Source organism: Balaenoptera acutorostrata, chromosome 7 (genome assembly GCF_949987535.1).
Source record: "Balaenoptera acutorostrata chromosome 7, mBalAcu1.1, whole genome shotgun sequence".
NCBI lineage: Eukaryota > Metazoa > Chordata > Mammalia > Artiodactyla > Balaenopteridae > Balaenoptera > Balaenoptera acutorostrata.
In genome coordinates this window covers 77,694,547-77,711,646 of record NC_080070.1, presented here as the reverse complement: position 1 = coordinate 77,711,646, position 17,100 = coordinate 77,694,547, and the positions used below count along the sequence as shown (strand labels likewise).

The following is a 17,100-nucleotide window of genomic DNA, read 5'->3' as shown; positions in this document are numbered from 1 at the left end:
TTGCTGCGTGCGGGCTTTCTCTAGTTGTGGAGAGCGGGGGCTACTCTTCGTTGCGGTGCGCGGGCTTCTCATTACGGTGGCTTCTCTTGTTGCGGAGCACGGGCTCTAGGCATGCGGGCTTCAGTAGTTGTGGCATGCGCGCTTCAGTAGTTGTAGCTCACGGGCTCTAGAGCGCAGGCTCAGTAGTTGTGGCGCACGGGCTTAGTTGCTCAGCGGCATGTGGGATCTTCCCGGACCAGGGCTGGAACCCTTGTCCCCTGCATTGGCAGGCAGATTCTTAACCACTGTGCCACCGGGGAAGCCCCCAGCTTTCTATTTTGGGTAAAATTCAGTTTCTTATTTTTTTCTTTTTCAAAGAAAAACATCAGACCTTGTGTTGAAGAAATGAGTCACAGGGAAGTTGGAAGCATCATTGAGTGATGCTCCCTATGGCTGTTACTGCATGGGCTGTGTTCCCAGATGCCGGCCTCATTAGGATGGATTAATGCTAAGTCCTACTAAGTTTACACCCATTATTATCCACGTTCTCCTTTCTCAGCAAATTTGATGCCCATCAGCTCTGAGTACGTTCTGTGTGCTTCCAGTATTCCAGTATTGTTGAACATTACTTGAAGTGGCCCAGCTGAACAAATATTTCTGATTTTAAATACTCTTCATGACTTCTTTTCCATAAGACATGACTTAATCATGTTTTTTTCCTGCTTAATTAAACGTGGGCAAGTCTTTGATCAGACACAGCTTTATTTCTGTATGCTAGAAATTTTATCCTGACTTGATATTAATTGATGCTTGTTTAATAAGAACTTTTGCTCATATGCTTCCCTCTGCTTCTAGAGACCGAGCTTTGTAGTACACGATAGAACCTTACTTTCTACTGGATGCAGCTTGGTGTTGTCTGTTACTGAGCTTCAGGGTCACCTCTACCTTATAGTGTATTTTATGGTTTTAATTTTACCACTGACTTCATATTAGTTTTTTTTTTTCACATACACACACTGTATTTTATTTTTACAAGAGATAAATAGACTGACACCAAGCATCGTACATGGATGACCACAACAAAAGCAACAATGATTGCAATTACCAAACATGAAACACACTCATACTATGTCATAATATTGACATTCAGTCCAGTAATCCTCCACTGTAACAGCTCCTTTACTTTGCAGTGAAAATTGATTTGTATATTCTTTGCCTCTGAGTCCTTGTGGGATTTTTTTTTTTTTAATTCAGACAGAGAGTCACAAAAATTATACTCATCCTCATCAGTTCACTCAGTCCCATGTAATTAATTTATTTTTTCATCTTGATCTTTTGTTAGCACTTTTATGAGTTCATCAGTTTTTCATTAGAGTTCTGAAAATGCTTATTCATTCAGTTCAGCAGTACAGTCAGTTACCAGAAACCTGTACTTGTCAGAGTCTTTTCCATGAATTTCTTGAAGATGAAACCCTTTTATAGGAACATATTTGCAAAAGCATCAGAGTACACCCAGAACTGTCTGTAAATGACAAAAGACTTAAAAATGACCACGGTTAAAGATTTGATGAAAGTTCATAATAATGCAGTTAACAAGAAAATTAGTTATTTCTGAGATATACATTTTAAAGTAATAACTAGGATTATGACTTATAACATTATACCAGAACATATAAGATTTTTGGAAATTTCATGTAATGTCTGAAACATTTATATTAACATATTTCCATACAAATAACCCAATGAAAGTTTAGTATTTGTTGTTTTGTTTGTTTGTTTTTTTATACTGCAGGTTCTTACTAGGCATCAATTTTATACACATCAGTGTATACATGTCAATCCCAATCGCCCAATTCAGCACACCACCATCCCCACCCCACCGCATTTTTCTCCCCTTGGTGTCCATATATCCGTTCTCTACATCTGTGTCTCAACTTCTGCCCTGCAAACCGGCTCATCTGTACCATTTTTCTAGGTTCCACATACATGCGTTAATATACGATATTTGTTTTTCTCTTTCTGACTTACTTCACTCTGTATGACAGTCTCTAGATCCATTCACGTCTCAACAAATGACTCAATTTAGTTCCTTTTTATGGCTGAGTAATATTCCATTGTATATATGTACCACAACTTCTTTATCCATTCGTCTGTCGATGGGCATTTAGGTTGCTTCCATGACCTGGCTATTGTAAATAGTGCTGCACTGAACATTCGGGTGCATGTGTCTTTTTTTTTTTTTTTTTTTTTTAAACATCTTTATTGAAGTTAAGTTGCTTCACAATGGTGTGTTAGTTTCTGCTTTATAACAAAGCGAATCAGCTACACATATACACATGTTCCCATATCTCCTCCCTCCTGCATCTCCCTCCCTCCCACCCTCCCCTTCCCACCCCCCCAGGCGTTCACAAAGCACTGAGCTGATCTCCCTGTGCTATGCGGCTGCTTCCCACTAGCTATCTATTTTACATTTGGTAGTGTATATATGTCCATGACACTCTCTCACCCTGTCACATCTCACCCCTCCCCCTCCCCATATCCTCAAGTCCATTCTTTAGTAGGTCTGTGTCTTTATTCCCATCTTGCCACTAGGTTCTTCATGACCTTTTTTTTTTTTTTTCCCTTAGATTCCATATATATATGTGTTAGCATACTGTATTTGTTTTTCTCTTTCTGACTTACTTCACTCTGTATGACAGACTCTAACTCCATCCACCTCATTACAAACACCTCCATTTCATTTCTTTTTGTGTCTTTTTGAAATACGGTTTTCTCTGGGTATATGCCCAGTAGTGGGATTGCTGGGTCATATGGTAATTCTATTTTTAGTTTTTTAAGGAACCTCCATATTGTTCTCCATAGTGGCTGTATCAGTTTACATTCCTACCAACAGTGCAAGAGGGTTCCCTTTTCTCCACACCCTCTCCAGCATTTGTTGTTTGTAGATTTTCTGATGATGCCCATTCTAACTGGTGTGAGGTGATACCTCATTGTAGTTTTGATTTGCATTTCTCTAATAATTAGTGATGTTGAGCATCTTTTCATGTGCTTCGTGGCCGTCTGTATGTCTTCTTTGGAGAAATGTCTATTTAGGTCTTCTGCCCATTTTTGGATTGGGGTGTTTGTTTCTTTGATATTGAGCTGAATGAGCTGTTTATATATTTTGGAGATTAATCCTTTGTCTGTTGATTCGTTTGCAAATATTTTCTCCCATTCTGAGGGTTGTCTTTTCGTCTTGTTTATGGTTTCCTTTGCTGTGCAAAAGCTTTGAAGTTTCTTTAGGTCCCATTTGTTTATTTTTGTTTTTATTTCCATTACTCTAGGGGGTGGATCAAAAAAAGATCTTGCTGTGATTTATGTCAAAGAATGTTCTTCCTATGTTTTCCTCTAAGAGTTTTACAGTGTCCAGTCTTACATTTAGGTCTCGAATCCATTTTGAGTTTATTTTTGTGTATGGTGTTAGGGAGTATTCTAATTTCATTCTTTTACATGTAGCTGTCCAGTTTTCCCAGCACCACTTATTGAAGAGACTGTCTTTTCTCCATTGTATATCTTTGCCTCCTTTGTCATAGATTAGTTGACCATAGGTGCGTGGGTTTATCTCTGGGCTTTCTATCTTGTTCCATTGATCTATATTTCTGTTTTTGTGCCAGTACCATATTGTCTTGATTACTGTAGCTTTGTAGTATAGCCTGAAGTCAGGGAGTCTGATTCCTCCAGCTCCGTTTTTTTCCCTCAAGACTGCTTTGGCTATTCAGGGTCTTTTGTGTCTCCATACAAATTTTAAGATGATTTGTTCTAGTTCCTTAAAAAATGCCATTGGTAATTTGATAGGGATTGCATTGAATCTGTAGATTGCTTTGGGTAGTATAGTCATTTTCACAATGTTGATTCTTCCAATCCAAGAACATGGTATATCTCTCCATCTGTTGGTATCATCTTTAATTTCTTTCATCAGTGTCTTATAGTTTTCTGCATACAGGTCTTTTGTCTCCCTAGGTAAGTTTGTTCCTAGGTATTTTATTCTTTTTGTTGCAATGGTAAATGGGAGTGTTTCCATAATTTCTCTTTCAGATTTTTCATCATTAGTGTATAGGAATGCAAGAGATTTCTGTGCATTAATTTTGTATCCTGCAACTTTACCATATTCATTAATTAGCTCTAGCAGTTTTCTGGTGGCAGTTTTAGGATTCTCTATGTATAGGATCATGTCATCTGCAAACAGTGACAGTTTTACTTCTTCTTTTCCAATTTGTATTCTTTTATTTCTTTTTCTTCTCTGACTGCCGTGGCTAGGACTTCCAGAACTATGTTGAATAATAGTGGTGAGAGTGGACATACTTGTCTTGTTCCTGATCTTAGAGGAAATGCTTTCAGTTTTTCACCATTGAGAATGATGTTTGCTGTGGGTTTGTCATATATGGCCTGTATTATGTTGAGGTAGGTTCCCCCTATGCCCACTTTCTGGAGAGTTTTTATCAGAAATGGATGTTGAATTTTGTCAAAAGCTTTTTCTGCATCTATTGAGATGATCATATGGTTTTTATTCTTCAATTTGTTAATATGGTGTAGCACATTGATTGATTTGCGTATATTGAAGAATCCTTGCATCCCTGGGATAAATCCCACTTGGTCATGGTGTATGATCCTTTTAATGTGTTATTGGATTCTGTTTGCCAGTATTTTGTTGAGGATTTTTGCATCTATATTCGTCAGTGATATTGGTCTGTAATTTTCTTTTTTTGTAGTGTCTTTGTCTGGTTTTGGTATCAGGGTGATGGTGGCCTCATAGAATGAGTTTGGGAGTGTTCCTTCCTCTGCAATTTTTTGGAAGAGTTTGAGAAGGATAGGTGTTAGCTCTTCTCTAAATGTTTGATAGAATTCACCTGTGAAGCCATCTGGTCCTGGACTTTTGTTTGTTGGAAGATTTTTAATCACAGTTTCAATTTCATTACTTGTGATTGGTCTGTCCATATTTTCTGTTTCTTCCTGGTTCAGTCTTGGAAGGTTATACCTTTCTAAGAATTTGTCCATTTCTTCCAGATTGTCCATTTTATTGGCATAAAGTTGCTTGTAGTAGTCTCTTAGGATGCTTTGTATTTCTGCGGTGTCTGTTGTAACTTCTCCTTTTTCATTTCTGATTTTATTGATTTGAGTCCTCTCCCTCTTTTTCTTGATGAGTCTGGCTAATGGCTTATCAATTTTGTTTATCTTCTCAAAGAACCAGCTTTTAGTTTTATTGATCTTTGCTATTGTTTTCTTTGTTTCTATTTCATTTATTTCCACTCCGATCTTTATGATTTCTTTCCTTCTGCTAACTTTGGGTTTTGTTTGTTCTTCTTTCTCTAGTTTCTTTAGGTATAAGGTTAGATTGTTTACTTGAGATTTTTCTTGTTTCTTTAGGTAGGATTGTATAGCTATAAACTTCCCTCTTAGAACTGCTTTTGCTGCATCCCATAGGTTTTGGATCGTCGTGTTTTCATTGTCATTTGTCTCTAGGTAATTTCTGATTTCCTCTTTGATTTCTTCAGTGATCTCTTGGTTATTTAGTAATGTATTGTTTAGCCTCCATGTGTTTGTGTTTTTTACGTTTTTTTCCCTGTAATTCATTTCTAATCTCATAGCGTTGTGGTCAGAAAAGATGCTTGATATGATTTCAATTTTCTTAAATTTACTCAGGCTTGATTTGTGACCCAAGATGTGTTCTATCCTGGAGAATGTTCCGTGCGCACTTGAGAAGAACGTGTAATCTGCTGTTTTTGGATGGAATGTCCTATAAATATCAATTAAATCTATGTGGTCTATTGTGTCATTTAAAGCTTCTGTTTCCTTATTTATTTTCATTTTGGATGATCTGTCCATTGGTGTAAGTGAGATGTTAAAGTCCCCCACTATTATTGTGTTACTGTCGATTGCCTCTTTTATAGCTGTTAGCAGTTGCCTAGTGTATTGAGGTGCTCCTGTGTTGGGTGCATATATATTTATAATTGTTATATCTTCTTCGTGGATTGATCCCTGGATCATTATGTAGTGTCCTTCCTTGTCTCTTGTAACATTCTTTATTTTAAAGTCTATTTTATCTGATATGAGTATAGCTACTCCAGCTTTCTTTTGATTTCCATTTGCATGGAATATCTTTTTCCATCCCCTCACTGTCAGTCTGTATGTGTCCCTAGGTCTAAAGTGGGTCTCTTGTAGACAGCATATATATGGGTCTTGTTTTTGTATCCATTCAGTGAGCCTGTGTCTTTTGGTTGGAGCATTTAATCCATTCACGTTTAAGGTAATTATTGATATGTATGTTCCTATGACCATTTTCTTAATTATTTTGGGTTTGTTTTTGTAGGTCTTTTCCTTCTCTTGTGTTTCCTGCCTAGAGAAGTTGCTTTAGCATTTGTTGTAGAGCTGGTTTGGTGGTGCTGAATTCTCTTAGCTTTTGCTTGTCTGTAAAGCTTCTGATTTCTCCATCAAATCTAAATGAGATCCTTGCTGGGTAGAGTAATCTTGGTTGTAGGTTCTTCCCTTTCATCACTTTAAGTATATCATGCCACTCCCTTCTGGCTTGCAGAGTTTCTTCTGAGAAATCAGCTGTTAACCTTATGGGAGTTCCCTTGTATGTTATTTGTCGTTTTTCCCTTGCTGCTTTCAATAATTTTTCTTTGTCTTTAATTTTTGCCACTTTGATTACTATGTGTCTCGGCGTGTTTCTCCTTGGATTTATCGTGCCTGGGACTCTCTTTGTCCTGGACTTGGGTGGCTATTTCCTTTCCCATGTTAGGGAAGTTTTCGACTATAATCTCTTCAAATATTTTCTCTGGTACTTTCTCTTCTCCTTCTGGGACCCCTATAATGCGAATGTTGTTGCGTTTAATGTTGTCCTAGAGGTCTCTTAGGCTGTCTTCATTTCTTTTCATTCTTTTTTCTTTATTCTTTTCCGCAGCAGTGAATTCCACCATTCTGTCTTCCAAGTCACTTATCCGTTCTTCTGCCTCAGTTATTCTGCTATTGATTCCTTCTAGTGTAGTTTTCATTTCAGTTATTGTATTGGTCATCTCTGTTTGTTCTTTACTTCTTCTAGGTTTTTGTTAATCATTTCTTGCATCTTCTCAATCTTTGCCTCCATTCTTATTTCGAGGTCCTGGATCATCTTCACTATCATTAATCTGAATTCTTTTTCTGGAAGGTTGCCTATCTCCACTTCGTTTAGTTGTTTTTCTGGGGTTTTTTCGTGTTCCTTCATCTGGTATATAGCCCTCTGCCTTTTCATCTTGTCTATCTTTCTGTAAATGTGGTTTTTGTTCCACAGGCTGCAGGATTGTAGTTTTACTTGCTTCTGCTGTCTGCCCTCTGGTGGTTGAGGCTATCTAAGAGGCTTGATGGGAGGGACTGGTGGTGGGGAGAGCTGACTGTTGCTGTGGCGTCAGAGCTCCGTAAAACTTTAATCCACTTAACTGTTGATGGGTGGGGCTGGGTTCCCTCCCTGTTGGTTGTTTTGCCTGAGGCAACCCAACACTGGAGCCTACCTGGGCTCTTTGGTGGGGCTAATGGCAGACTCTGGGAGGGCTCACGCCAAGGAGTACTTCCCAGAACCTCCGCTGCCAGTGTCCTTGTCCCCACGGTGAAACAGAGCCAGCCCCCGCCTCTGCAGGAGACCCTCCAACACTAGCAGGTAGGTCTGGTTCAGTGTCCCCCAGGGTCACTGCTCCTTCCTCCGGGTCCCAATGCGTACAGTATTCCGTGTGAGCCCTCGAAGAATGAGGTCTGTGTTTCCCCCAGTCCTGTCAAAGTCCTGCAATCAATTCCCACTAGGCTTCAGAGTCTGATTCTCTATGAATTCCTCCTCCCATTGCCGGACCCCCAGGTTGGGAAGCCTGACGTGGGGCTCAGAACCTTCACTCCAGTGGGTGGACTTCTGTGGTATAAGTGTTCGCCAGTCTGTGAGTCACCCAGCCAGCAGTTATGGGATTTGATTTTACTCTGATTGCGCCCCTCCCACCATCTCACTGTGGCTTCTCCTCTGTCCTTGGACGTGGGGTATCCTCCTTGGTGAAGTCCAGTGTCTTCCTGTCGATGATTGTCCAGCAGCCAGTTGTGATTCTGGTGCTCTCGCAAGAGGGAGTGAGAGCATGTCCTTCTACTCCGCCATCTTCCATATTAGTTTTTTAAACTCTTAATTTCCCCTGGCTGTATTTTTCTCTCAAGGAATTAATTTTTAAAATGTTGTGTTGTCTTTTGTGAGTTGCTTCACCCTTTTGGGAAGCAGTTATTTTTCAGTCTTGCAGGTTTTTCTATAGTTAGAAGACCTTGGTGTATGAACTAGATTCATGGTTCCATACCTTTAGAAAATGAGACTCAATAACTCTAAATAGTTTTTATTTATTTATTTATTTATTTATTTATTTATTTATTTATATTTGGCTGCATTGGGTCTTTGTTGCTATATGTGGGCTTTGTCTAGTTCCGGTGAGCGGGGGCTACCCTTCGTTGCAGTATGCGTGCTTCTCATTGCAGTGGCTTCTCTTGTTGCAGAGCATGGGTTCTAGGCGCGTGGGCTTCAGTAGTTGTGGCATGCGGGCTCAGTAGTTGTGGTGCACAGGCTTAGTTGATCTGCGGCATGTGAGATCTTCCCGGATCAGGGAATGAACCAGTGTCCCCTGCATTGGCAGGCAGATTCTTAACCACTGCGCCACCAGGGAAGTCCCTCTAATTAGTGTTTTTAATCAAACAACCCATATATACATCCAAAAAAAATATGGTACGCTCACAGTGTAAGATTCATTGTTTGTTCAACTTGCCAAAAATTCATGAAAACATGCATGGATTTGTTTACCCCTTGCAATAACTCTACGGCCTCTGAAAAATCCAATCCAATGATTGAGGATCAATGGTGGGAAATCCATGATACTTGGGTTGCCATGCCTCCTTCTTTCCACAGCAGGAGGGACTCTCTGAAAGAGACCCTTTTCCCACTGAGCCTAGATTAAGCCTCAGAATCCTTCTTACACAGTGCTCTTAGATAGTCACAACCAATTGTTTGCAGCTGGAATGTGAGAAGAACATTGTGTGTCTCCTTGGACAAGATGATCTTTTAACCTACTATCCATTTTGACTTCCATAAATCCTATTTGGTTCTGCTCTCTTGAGCAGACGCCTACCTCCTTCACATATACAAAGCCTCCCAATATGTGAAGAGAGCTCATATAGGGGGTACGTTGTTTATCTGAGATGCACTTTTCCAGATCACTCAAGTGTCCCTCCTCTGTGTTGCTCCTCTGACCCCTATTGTTTCCTGCTGGGGGCATGGTTTCTGAGTCTCTGAGAGGAGGGTTCAGAACTGAGTGTAGTGTTCTGTATGGATGTGCACTGTGCTTACTGCAGTGTAGGACCTTTCTTCTCCTTGACATTTGTTCAGTGAGGGGAAGATTACATGCCCACAGTCCCTGGACACGAGACTCCTGTTGATTAAAACTGAACTAGCTTTTAGTTATTAAGAATGTTAAAGTAGGGCTTCCCTGGTGGCGCAGTGGTTGAGAATCTGCCTGCCAATGCAGGGGACACGGGTTCAAGCCCTGGTCTGGGAAGATCCCACATGCCGCAGAGCAACTGGGCCCGTGAGCCACAACGATTGAGCCTGCGCGTCTGGAGCCTGTGCTCCGCAGCAAGAGAGGCCGCGATAGTGAGAGGCCTGCGCACCGCGATGAAGAGTGGCCCCTGCTCGCCGCAACTAGAGAAAGCCCTCGCACAGAAACGAAGCCTAACACAGCCAAAAATAAATAAATAAATAAAAATTTAAAAAATAAAAATAAAGGAATTCCTTTAAAAAAAAAAAAAGAATGTTAAAGTATTATTGATTTACATGTTAAAAAGTATATCTGAGGAAGCTTCTGAGCCTGAGGTGTTGACTTGAAAGGTGTTGCCTGGTGCAAACATGAAGGACCAGTTGGTGATCAGTGGTGAGGTGATGGGCACAGACTTTCTGTGGGACAAGGGCTCTTCTGGGGCAGAAGACATGCTGAGATTAGATGACGGTTAGTAGTCCTTGGTCATGGAAGCTGGGGTGGGTTAACTCTAAGCAATGTGACAAGACTTGCTGAGTGCCCCCTTGAGGAACTGGGTTATTCTCACTGTGAACTTCTAAGAAATTGACCATTTGCCTTCTTAAAGCAACAAGTGTTGTCCACTTTAATTTTTTAAATTAAAAATTGTAGGAAAAAATCAACCAAAAAAAAAGAAAGTGCCTGTAATGCTATCATCCAGAGGTAACTATCATTACTAGCTGAGTATTTTTGTTCATCTATATAAAGGGTGAGCTCATTCACTGTCCTTGGATTTTTCCTCCAGAACGGTCTTCCAGGTGTAGGAGCACCACTGAATGAATCAGCTTTTCCTTGAGCTGAGCCTTTGTGCTGTCTGGGGCTGTGACGAGTTCACCCCAAGTGTTGCCTTTCTCTTTTGAGGCTTAGCCAGGCATTGGGAATTATTCTCAGGTCAGGGAAGAAGGTACTGCAGGTCTGCCTTCTTTTTGGCTTTGGCCACATCTGCCCTATTGTAGGCAGTATTGGCCAGCATTTACAATCAACCAGCAACCGTGAATGTAGAGAAGAGCATTCTCTTCCTTTTTTTTGTATGTCCCCCCGCCGCACCCCCGCCCAAATCATTTCTGGACTTGAATACTGTCTCTCTGTATTTTTGTAGGGCTAGCTAAGCTGGTTAGGGGGTGTAGCAGATGACACCGGTGTTGTGTATTTTAATCTGAATGCACTGTATTTTATGTCGTGAACATCCTAGAATGGTCAGTAATGAGATTTATTGTGTTTTTTAGCTTTGTTTACAGATGCTTAGCAATGTACTTGTTCTTGAACTTAAATGCATTTGAGGGTAAGGGTTAGAAGTGGTGGATGATGGGCATTCACATGTAAAATCTGTAACATTCTGAGGCAAGTTCTTACTCATCTTGATTTTATTGTTCTACTTTCTACGTGTTATAATTTAGTCAGCCACAGTACGTATTCGGCTTGTCTAGAGACAGCTGTTAGTGTTGGCTATTTTTATTTCTACCCACAGAAAAGTTTTTTTGTTTGTAATTTTTGAATGAAACGTTTCTCTCTTATCCTGCCTGGTTTTGGTGATGTATTTGATTCTAAGGAAGGCATCTGTAATACCTTGGTCGCTGTAATGCAATTCCCGGTTTTGTATTTTGTTGGGGGCTCAGTTCTGAAGGAGTTAGAAGTGGATAGCATGGGCTTCCAGTAATAGGTCTGGGATAGTAATGTCTGAGTGTTTTTAAAAGCCCATCATATTGTCAGAGCTGTCCTTGAAGCCCCTGGAAAGTGAAACTGTTGTGGAGAGGCCCACCCTCCATTTGTGGGTGACATATCTTATGTCAGTAGCCACAGAGTTGAGATAAGAAAAGGCAGATATAAACCCAAAGTAACAAACAGCTGTGAAGTTTTTAGGCTTCTTTCCAAAAATGAGAGTCTGTGCACTATAAAATTGTGGTTTAGCATCTGTACTGCATACACCGCCCTGTGGAGGGACGGAAGGGGGTAAGGATGGCTGTGTGCTTTCAGATTCTGTATTCAGCTCTAGCTGGCATCAGAACCTGAACGAGGGATTTCGTTCATGTGCAAAAATGGGATGTCCTGGAGGGGTTGCTTGCTCCCTGAATCTTCCAACTAGCTGCTCCTGATAGAGGTGTGGTGGTTTGCCCCATTCGCATGGTATTTGCTTGCCTCTGGCTCAGTGGCTTCATCCTTCATGTCCTGGCCAGTCAAGGGACAGATCAACTCTTTTTTCACTTGGTATTTTGATTTGAGCTGCTCTTTTTGCAGAAGCTGCTGCTAAAGGAATGACTTAAATACCCGTCCCCCCATTAAAAGAAATTCAGATTCATTGGTTAAAACTTGGAAAGTAAAGTACAAAATAGTTTTAGTATACCTTTTATATTCCTATGCAGGAATATGCATACATTGAATTAGCAGATCAGAGTGTTAATTTTTAGGCCATTTGCTGTTAGAAAACTTGTGTAGAAGTTTTGTGCTCCATTATACTTCCCCCATGAATAGATGAGACTAATTGTTCACCCATATCCTCTCCAACGTAATTCATATTAAAATAATTTAAAATCTTAGCCAATTTTACCTTAGCCAAAAACTAGCATTTTACCTTAGCCAAAAACTAACATTATTATTTCAACTGGCATATTTACCTGACTTTGACCAACAGCGAAATTTTTAAAATGCATTTTAATCATTTTTAGCTGTCAGTTCTGTTCATGGCCCCTTTCCTTTAATTATGTCTGATGATACTTTTCACACTTGTTGGGCAAATGGTACTTACAGTGTGTCAGGATTAAAGATTTATCATCCAATTTCTTTGTTTCTTTTTTCCATTTCTGTAGGATTACAATTTTAAAAAAACAGTATCTATCCTATTGTATGTAATTTAATTTCCTGGCTTTGTTTTTCCCTCTTAAACCTTAGACAAAGAACAATAGAAGAAATTCAAAAACAAAAAAAGATAAAAAATGTAAATAATGATAGGAACAAAAAATAATGAAATAGAAAAGTGAAGATATAATAATCAACAAAGACAAACATTTCTTTGAGAAAACTAATAAAGCAGATTCGTCTGGTAAGATTGAGGAAGAAAAAAATGTTAAGGCACAAATAGCTAATTTTAATATGGGTGAAACTCAAAACATAAATGTTGAATAGAAAAGAGAAATCACGGAATACAAAAAAGTTCAAAACTATATGAAAATATATTATTTTTATATAAATACATATGTGATAAAGCTTTAAAGAAGAATAGGGGAATGATAAGCACAAAGAATAAGGGAGTAAGAGGGCTTTCCAAAGTGGCTTTGGATCCATGGGTTTGATTTATTTCTTAAAATGGATAATAGGTATTCAAGAATTAATTGAACTACTTTCATTTCCTTTAATATGTGAAATATTTTGTAATAAATTAAACATTCTATACGTTAAAAAAAAACCCACCAAAAAAATAAAACAAAACAAAGAAAACCTTAGAACTTTTTCCTCATGTCAAACATTGGGAGTAAATCTCATTTTCTCAGTTTATAACAGTGTAAGCCATATTAGTAAATTTTTTCTAACAGCTTTATTGAGGTATGATTGACATACAATAAATTACACTAATATCTTTAAAGTATACACTTTGATAAGTTTTGACATAAGTATATACCTGTGAAACCATCACCACCAAAAAAAATAAATAAAAATGAGCGTAACTATTACTGCCCAAAAGTTTCTTTATGCCCTTTTGTATTCCCTCCTGCCCCTACCCTCCAGCAACTTCTGCTCTGCTTTCTTTCACTATAAATTAGTTTGCATTTTCTAGAGTTTTATATAAGGAGTCATATAATGTATACTCTTATTTGTCTGGCTTCTTTCAGTCAGCATAATTTAAGTTCTACTCATGTTATGTGAATCAATAGCTCATTTCTTTTTATAGCTGAGTAGTATTCCATTGTGTGGGTATACCACAATTTGTTTATCCATCTGCTGATAGACGGTTGGCTCGTTTCCTGTTTTGATTACTATTAATAAAGTCGAATGAGCATTTATGTGCGGGTCTCTGTATGGATGTATGATTTTGTGGGGACTCGCTTGGACCTCCAGTGTTCATATGAAGCTTATTTTAAACTAAAGAGTTTTGAAATTCAACACATGCAGAAAGAAGCCTATTCAGAGCTTTCCTTATCTGACTAAAGGCAGAACTTGTGGCGGTGAGGCTGCCATAAATACCCTCTCCAGGGGAGTTTAACTGGCCTGAAAAGAGATGAAGACCACTCTTCAACCACTCTTGTGAGATAAACAAACATCATCCCAAGCTTTCTCTCCCATTTGTGTTTCCTATGAAACCTCTTCTCTTCCCTCCTTCTCCCCCAACAAGTTAGGTGTATAAATGCCCATCTTTATTTAGAGAGCCACTTCTTTTGTGTACTTTCAACATGCATATATCAATAAACTTTGTATTTTCTCCTGATAATCTGTCAGTTGTCAGCTAAATTCACAGGCCTCCAACCACTGAACCTAAGTTGGGAGAGGAAAAACTTTTTTCTTCCAACACTTTGATTTCTCTTGGGGGAATTCTAGGGGTGAAATAACTGGGTCATAAAGTAAGTACATGTTTAACATTTTAAGAAACTGCCAAACTGTTTTCCAAAGTGTTGTATTATTCTATGTTTCCACCAGCAGGGTTTGAGAGGTCCAGTCCTAACGTGTGCAATTCAGTGGTTTTTAGTATATTCACTGAGTTTTGGGACATCACCACTGTGTAATTTTAGAATATATATATATTTTTAACATCTTTATTGGAGTATAATTGCTTTACAATGGTGTGTTAGTTTCTGCTTTATAACAAAGTGAATCAGCTATACATATACATATATCCCCATATCTCCTCCCTCTTTCATCTCCCTCCCACCCTCCCTATCCCACCCCTAGAATATTTTCATTACTCCAAAAAGCAACCAGTTAACACTCACTTCTCACTTTCCCTTCACACTAACCCCTGACAACCACTAATCTATTTTGTGTCTTTATAGATTTGCCTATTCTAGACATTTCATATAAATGGAATCATACAATAAGCGACTTTTTTGAATAGCTTCTTTCACTTAGTGTGTTTTCAAGGTTCTTCCATGTTGCAGTGTGTATTAGTGCTTCGTTTCTTTTTTCTTCTTTTTTTAATAAACTGTTTTAGAATAGTTGTAGATTTATTAAAAAAAAAAGGAAAAGATCGTACAGAGTTCCCATATACCCCACAGCCAGTCTCCCCTGTTATTAACATCTTTCATTCGTATGGTGCATTTATCACAGTTAATGAACCAACATTGTTGGGTCCTAGTTGATAATGAACCAGCATTGTCGGGTCCTAGTTGATAATAAACTAAAGCTCATACTTTTTAGATTTCCTTCGTTCTTAGCTAACATCCTTTATCTGTTCCTGGATCCCATCCAGGATACCACATTACATTTAGTTATCATGCTTCTTTAGTTCCTCCTTACTTTAAGTTTTAGTTTCTGAGGCTCTTGTTTTTGATGACCTTGACAGTTTCGAGGAGTATTGATCATGTATTTTGTAGAATGTCCCTTAGTTGGGACATGTCTGAAGTTTGTCTCGTGATTAGACTGGATTTATGGGTTTGGGGAGGAAGACCAGAGAGATAAAATGCCATTCCTATAACATCATATCGAAAGAGTACATACCATCAACATGACATCACTGTTGATGTTAACCTTGATGAAATAGTGTATGTTAGATTGTGCCACTGTAAAGCTACTCCCCACCTCAAACCCCTTTTCATACTGTAGTCCTTGGAAAGAAGTCAGTGTGCATAGCCCACACTGGGGGAGCAGGAAATTATGCTCTGCTTCCTTGAGAGTGGAGTCTCTACATCAATTATTTGGAATTCTTCTCCATGGACATTTATCTACTCTCCCCCATTCACTTATTCAACCATTTGTACTCATGGATATTTATTTTGTACCTTGGATTATAATCCAATATTTTGCTTTATTGTTCTAGCTTTGGTTGTTGGGAACTTTCAGTTGGCTCCTGTGTCCTATCGTACCTTCACTCACCATGGTATGTGTGTGGTAGGTTTTTTGTTTGTTTGTTTTGTTTTTTTAAGCACTTCCTTACTTTTTCGCACTAGAAGATATTCCATAATTCTTGCTACAGTTCTAGAATCAGCCATTTCTCTAAGGAGGCTTGGCTCCTTTTATTTGAGAATGGTATTAGAAACCAAGATCTGGGCAGTAGGTATGACCATTGCTACTGGGATGCTTATTGCTTTCATGTTCTTTCAGCTATCAGAGCAAGGAAATACATGTGTATATACTAACCTGTGTATATACATGTCTATAAATATATCTATATGTAACTATCTGTGTTAAGCTAAATATTACTGATACTTGATTCCTTTTAATTGCTAAATATTCCATTGTGTTGCTGTACCACATTTTGTTTATCCATTCATCAATTGATGGACATTTGGATGGTTTCCACTTCTTGAATATACAAATAATGCTGCTATTGAACAAGTTTTTGTGTGAGCAAATAGTCTCAGTTCTCTTGAATAGACCTAGTAGAATAATTATTGATGGAGTTGCTGAGTAATATGGCAACGCTGTATTTAATATTTTGAGAAACTGCTAAAGTGTTTTGCAAAGTGACTGGGCCATTTTACATTGCCCCTAGCAATGAAGGTGGGTTACAATTTCTCCATATCCTTGCCAACAGTTATTTTCTGTCTTTTTATTATAGCCATCCTAGAGGGTGTGAAGGGGTATGTCATTATAGTTTTGATATGCATTTCCCTAATTGAACATTTTTTTCTTGTGTGTATTTGCTATTCTTAGATCCTTTTTTGTGAAGTGCCTTGTTTAAATCTTTTTTTTTGAATTTTTGAATTTTATTTATTTTTTTCTACAGCAGGTTCTTGTTAGTCATCCATTTTGTACACATCAGTGTATACATGTCAATCCCCATCTCCCAATTCATCACCCCACCACCCCACCCCCACCACCACTTTTCCCCCTTGGTGTCCATACGTTTGTTCTCTACATCTGTGTCTCTATTTCTGCCCTGCAAACCAGTTCATCTGTACCATTTTTCTAGGTTCCACATACATGCGTTAATATACGTTATTTGTTTTTCTCTTTCTGACTTCCTTCACTCTGTATGGCAGTCTCTAGATCCATCCACGTCTCTACAAATGACCCAATTTTGTTCCTTTTTATGGCTGAGTAATATTCCTTTGTATATATATACCACATCTTTATCCATTCGTCTGTTGATGGGCATTTAGGTTGCTTCCACGACCTGGCTATTGTAAATAGTGCTGCAGTGAATATTGGGGTGCATGTGTCTTTTTGAATTATGGTTTTCTCTGGGTACATGCCCAGTGGTGGGATTGCTGGGTCATATGGTAATTCTATTTTTAGTTTTTTAAGGAACCTCCATACTGTTCTCCATAGTGGCTGTATCAATTTACATTCCCACCAACACTGCAAGAGGGTTCCCTTTTCTCTACACCCTCTCCAGCATTTGTTGTTTGTAGATTTTCTGATGCCCATTCTAATTGGT

General features: G+C 38.8%; 1 protein-coding gene across 4 annotated transcripts in view; it reads left to right on the top strand.

Annotated features, from left to right (window-relative positions):
- The window catches only part of IGF2BP3 (insulin like growth factor 2 mRNA binding protein 3), a 150,301-nt gene that overhangs the window by 74,343 nt on the left and 58,858 nt on the right, over positions 1 to 17,100 (top strand). For 3 of the 4 annotated variants that reach the window (XR_009008853.1, XM_057550085.1, XM_057550084.1), the window contains exon 4: positions 15,538 to 15,597. The exons of the other annotated variant lie outside the window; for it this stretch is intronic. Coding sequence is in view for 2 of the 3 variants with exons in the window: in XM_057550085.1 (XP_057406068.1) it covers positions 15,538 to 15,597 (60 nt within the window). In the remaining variant the exon portion in view is untranslated. The remainder of the gene's footprint in view (positions 1 to 15,537; positions 15,598 to 17,100) is intronic. 4 annotated transcript variants of the gene reach the window in all.